At 32.4% G+C, this 5,351-nt stretch overlaps 1 protein-coding gene across 1 annotated transcript; it reads right to left on the reverse strand.

Moving 5' to 3' along the window:
- Positions 4,515 to 4,856, reverse strand: LOC109839042. Its single transcript, XM_020407472.1, has one exon. It carries the CDS (start codon positions 4,854 to 4,856, stop codon positions 4,515 to 4,517), a length of 342 nt encoding a protein of 113 aa, XP_020263061.1.

Here is a 5,351-nt window from a genome sequence, read left to right on the forward strand (position 1 = left end):
CATGAACAGACCTAGTGATATGTGTGAGTTTGTTAACTAAATTTAGGTGGTGAACCAAAGATAGTGTGGTTTATATTTGACTTAGAAAAACGAGAAGAGTTCGGATGAGAAAGTCTTTGTTCATGTGATCGAATATGGCTGTTGATGTATCTTCAAGGCTCGCACCAGTGAATTCTGTAGTCACTAGGGTTGGTTTGTTGGGTTAAAGTAAATTCGTGTAGTCACTTTAGTCCGTGACTTGTTTCGTCACCTGAGCTTTGCCTGAGTTCGGACCAGGCCGAGATCGGATTGCGTGTAGTACTCTGACTGATTCGTATAGCGGTATTAGATGCGCGTAGAGGATTTATGAATAGTCAGTTATCCGGTGATATGAATGTTGACTTTATTTGTGATGTTGAGTGAGTTTTAGGATGGCTAGTACTCGACCCAGTTATAGTGTGCAGTTAGCCTTATGATTATCATGTTTTAATAGTGTTTTCACATGTTGATTTTGTTAGATTTCTAGTTGCACGTCGTTTTGTCATTTTGTTATCGTATCATTTTTTGCTTTGGTTTTCGTTCTCTCTATTTGTTTTGTGGGATCTTGCCGTGTGCCATGCACACTGACGTACACCTGTTTTCTTTGGTGTACGTTAGACTTAGAAGAAAGACAGGTCCAGCTTGGAGATATGCCAGAGCCCGAGTATTCTCAGCAGGTGTGCTTTGCAGACAAAGCAGAAGAAGAAGCCGAAGCTTAGTTATTGGTCATAGTTGTTTTTGTAGTTCTTTCTTTTCCGTTGATTGTTGAAATTTTGTATCTCTTTAGTATTCATTTGTTCAGTTTTGTACAGGGCATGTTTGACCTGTATTATTATGTCTTGGATGATATTTCTTTTATGATATGGATCATTTTGTTCTGAGTTGTTTATTATATTCTCACTATCTGTGATCGGGAACCTGTGACTTTGTATTGTATTTATTGATGCTTAGCGTATTAGGTTGAGGAGAAATGTTTATTTTTATTTATTCTCCTTATTAATCTAATACATCATGGTCTTGTTCACGTTCTGTTTCCCCGATATTTTGGGAAGCGGGGCATGACAGGTTTTGTTGGTGGCCCATTCGGGTCATGGTCTCGAGTTCCTACCAGTAAGAATAATAAACAATTTAGACGTATATCATTTTTCATCCGTAAGACTATAGTTATCCCTTATCCTATCATCTCGATAAATTATATCGTAGTCCCTATCTTATCACTTTTAGACTTCGGGACTTCCCACTGTTCTTGTTTCGTCGCTTCGCGACTACACGCTCTCTCCCTATAACTCATCTTTCCTTATACCGGTCGTTATTATATGTGTTATTATTTTTACGACTATGTTTCTTTGGTTGACTTATATATCATTGATTGTATTGATTTCTATATTATTTATTATATTATTTTATGTATCACACACAATGTTATATTGTATGTCTTTATTATTAAAAATATATACCATTACTTATACATTTTCAATTGTTCAAATCATGTCATTAGATTTCACATATACACCGCATATCATATCTGACATTTAGATTATTTTATTGTGTTTAATTATTCTTTTACATATCTACATTATGTATGTGTACGTTTTCTGTCATATCATCTATTATTTTCATATGTTTAGATTATTGTATATTATTCATATTTTGTGATATACTTTAATAAGTTCATGATTTTAATATTCTACATATGCACTATATTCTTATCCTTTACATTTTTAGTATATAGTTTTATAAATAAGTTTTGTCTTGTTAGATTATTTTAGTATGTTCACAATTGGTTTCGTTATTTCTAAGAGTAATGTATTTATACTTTAATATTCAAGCGTTATTCATATTGTTAGGTTTGGGGTTTGAGTTACTATTTATATAGGTTTTTGTAATATTATCTTGTATAATTGAATATTGTTCTTTTATAACTAATATAAAAGATTATTTTAAATAGCGTTTGTGGGTATGTATAGTATTTATTCATGGTTTGTTTATAGTATATTTGCATATTTGTTGTTGTCTGCTTCGTTTTTGATATGTATTGTTTTGTCATTATGACAATATACATTGTATACACATGTTATTTTTTAGTATTTATTTTATGGTATTTTTTGATTTTTACGTCTTTTATTGTGTTATTTGTTGTTGTTTATTCTCTATTCATTATTTTCGTTACTTATGATGTTTTACTTTTTCATTCTTTTATAATTACTATTCTCTTTTTATTATAGTGTATTCACGTAGATTGTTATATTTATGATGTATATTTTTTATTGATTTATAGTCATTCATTATTTCTAGTATCAACTATGTTATTTTATATGCATGTCTTGTCATTCCAGGACATGGGGCATGACATTATGGAAAAAGCCTGTATGTTGAAGTAATTCCTTTGCGGCTTGTTGCAAGTTTCCTGGTTTAAACTGTCACGACCCCAAATTCCGAACCTAAGAGGAATATTGGAGCCGGACTAAATCTGTGAATAATCCTCCAAAAAATGCATTCATTAAAAGACCATCAAAATAATCTCTTCATTAAACTAAAACCAACAATAAATATTCTCTATATTCCCAAAATTCAACATTAACCAATTAACTTTATATGAACAAATATTCCTCAACTTGAAATAAAACTCGACCTAAAGAAAAGAAATCTCGTAACCACCAGAGATATGAACAAATATTCCTCAACTTGAAATAAAACTCGACCTAAAGAAAAGAAATCTCGTAACCACCAGACTCTCAATTCATCAACTAAACATCAAGACTAAAACTCGACCTAAAGAAAAGAAATCTCGTAACCACCAGACTCTCAATTCATCAACTAAACATCAAGATTTTATTTAACCTTCACCTAGAAGATAATAACAATCTTGAATTTTATTCCTTACTCCATTCTAAGAAGTTGACAAATAAATCTTCAACTCCACCTAATCTCGAGTTTCTGAAAAGAAAGGAAAATAACACAATGAATTCACAACTCAATAAATGGATAAATTCATATATTAAACACTGGTTTTGCAAAACTAAAATATTACGACGAGAGATAAACAAAATATAAGAATGATAGAGAATCATCAATGAACTTTAATACTTGATACAAATATTTAAGAAAATTTAGAAATCATGAAATGGAAATAAGCAGGATGCGTCTCAATGCGGTCAACACTTCATACTCCAGTTGACTTGGTAAATCCCACAATTATTAAGCCCATGTTTCCGGGACGTGAGACCTAAATTTGGGCTCTTAGTGCTAAAATAAAAACCTCATAGAGGCACATTAAGCCCTGTTTTAATAACTTTCTTATATCCGACATATATGGGTATATTGACTTGAGATGCATATGTTAAAAAAAAATAATAAACAAAGTTCATATAACCAAGTATGTTATACAAAAATGCCAAAGGCCAACCACTAGTGAAATCAATCAACCACATGTGCATCTCAACCTACTACCATATGAAAAGACATAACAATTAATAAAGAAAATAAACATAAGCTTATACCAAATATCCATGAGCCTCACAAAATCAAACTAGTCAACAAATGATATACCAGTAAATCATACGAAGGATATAATCCATCAGGAAACAAATCCACATATACTTACTATCATTTTGTAGGAAAAATACGCAATGCACAATGCATAAATTTACCACTTACATATCATTTAACATGACTATTTTTTGTACATTAATAGCATACTCCACGTGACTAGTTCTACATTATATGCATCACTTGTAGGCTATAGCCATTATTAGACATTCTAATACTTAATACCCCTTTTAGATACACTCAAAGTCATCATTAGGTATATATATTATATATCTAATAGGAAATAAGAAGGTCCAGAAGTATCCTATGAATTAAACACCATTACATAAAAAGATATAAAGGAAACGAAATGTTTCGAACCTCAACATTAATTCCTTGTCTTTGGACAGATAAATTAGAAGAACCATAGAATTTAAGTTGTACTAATACAAGATTGAAAACCTAGATTGAAGCCATGGCTGAACATCAGATAAGGAGATCAATAATGTATTTGATATGAGCATACTACTTAAGATAAGATTAGGAATTTCTACCTTGCTCAAAGCTTATTTTCCCAAAAACAAATCGATTGCTTCTCCCAATATCTTCAGTCTCTTGTTCTCTTCTTCTTCTTCTTCTATTTCTTCTTCTTTGATTTTTTTTTGTTTGTGCTGCGAAATTGTAAAGGGAATGACGTTTTTTTTTCCAGCGGAAAAAGACGGGAAGAAGGAAGAAGAGGCTGACGGGTAAAAGATGTAGGGTTTTGAGAATTTATAAAGATCCTTTTTTTGCTATTAAAACCCTCTAACAATTCTTACATAAAAGTCCTATACCTATACTTTTCCTTTTATATATAAATAACCAATAAAACCTAGAGTTATTACATACTATCCCTCTTAACAGAAGTTTTGTCCTCAAAACTTGGACATACCTGAGTCTTCAAATAAATTAGGATATTTTTCCTTCATCTAATCTTCGTGCTCCCATGTAGCTTCTTCAGCTGAATGATTTTTCCATAAAACCTTCACTAGCTTAACCATTCTTGACCTCAAGGCTTGCTCCTTCCAGTCCAAAATTCTAACTGGATACTCTGAATATGTCAAATCTTCCCTGATCCCAATAGGCTCATAATTCAATACATGACTCTGATCAAGTACACACTTCCTCAGCATTGATACATGTAAAACATTATAAATTTTAGCCAACTCTAGAAGCAATGCAATTTTGTATGCTACAACTCCAACCCTCTCCAAAATCTCAAAAGGTCCAATATATCTTGGACTCAACTTGCCATTTCTTCCAAATCTCATCACACTCCCTTAGTAGGTGATACTTTAAGGAAAATATGATCTTTGACTTCAAACTCCAACTTTTTTCTTCTATTATTGGCATAGCTCTTCTGCCTGCTTTGAGCTATTTGAAGCCTCTCACGTATCTGTTGAATCTTCTTAGTGGTAATCTGTACTATCTCAGGACCGAGCAGCCTTCTTTCTCCTACCTGGTCCTAACAAATATGTGATCTACATCTCCTATCATACAGTGCTTCATAAGGGGACATATCAATACTGAAGTGATAGCTATTATTATATGCAAACTCCACCAAAGGCAAATGTTTTTCCCAGCTACCCTTCAAATCCAAAACACAAGAACGAAACATATCCTCCAATGTCTGAATAGTCCTCTCCGATTGCCCGTCCGTCTGCAGATGATAAGATGTGCTAAAACCCAATTGTGTTCGCAGAGCATTATTCAGACTTTACCAAAATCTAGAATGAAATCTTGAATCTCTATCTGATATATTAGTC

The sequence above is a fragment of the Asparagus officinalis genome, chromosome 4 (genome assembly GCF_001876935.1).
Source record: "Asparagus officinalis chromosome 4, Aspof.V1, whole genome shotgun sequence".
Classification (NCBI taxonomy): Eukaryota; Viridiplantae; Streptophyta; class Magnoliopsida; order Asparagales; family Asparagaceae; genus Asparagus; species Asparagus officinalis.

What these genes read in the sequence shown, in the direction of transcription:
- LOC109839042 (XM_020407472.1), bottom strand. Translation starts at nt 4,856, where the DNA reads ATGAGATTTGGAAGAAATGGCAAGTTGAGTCCAAGATATATTGGACCT.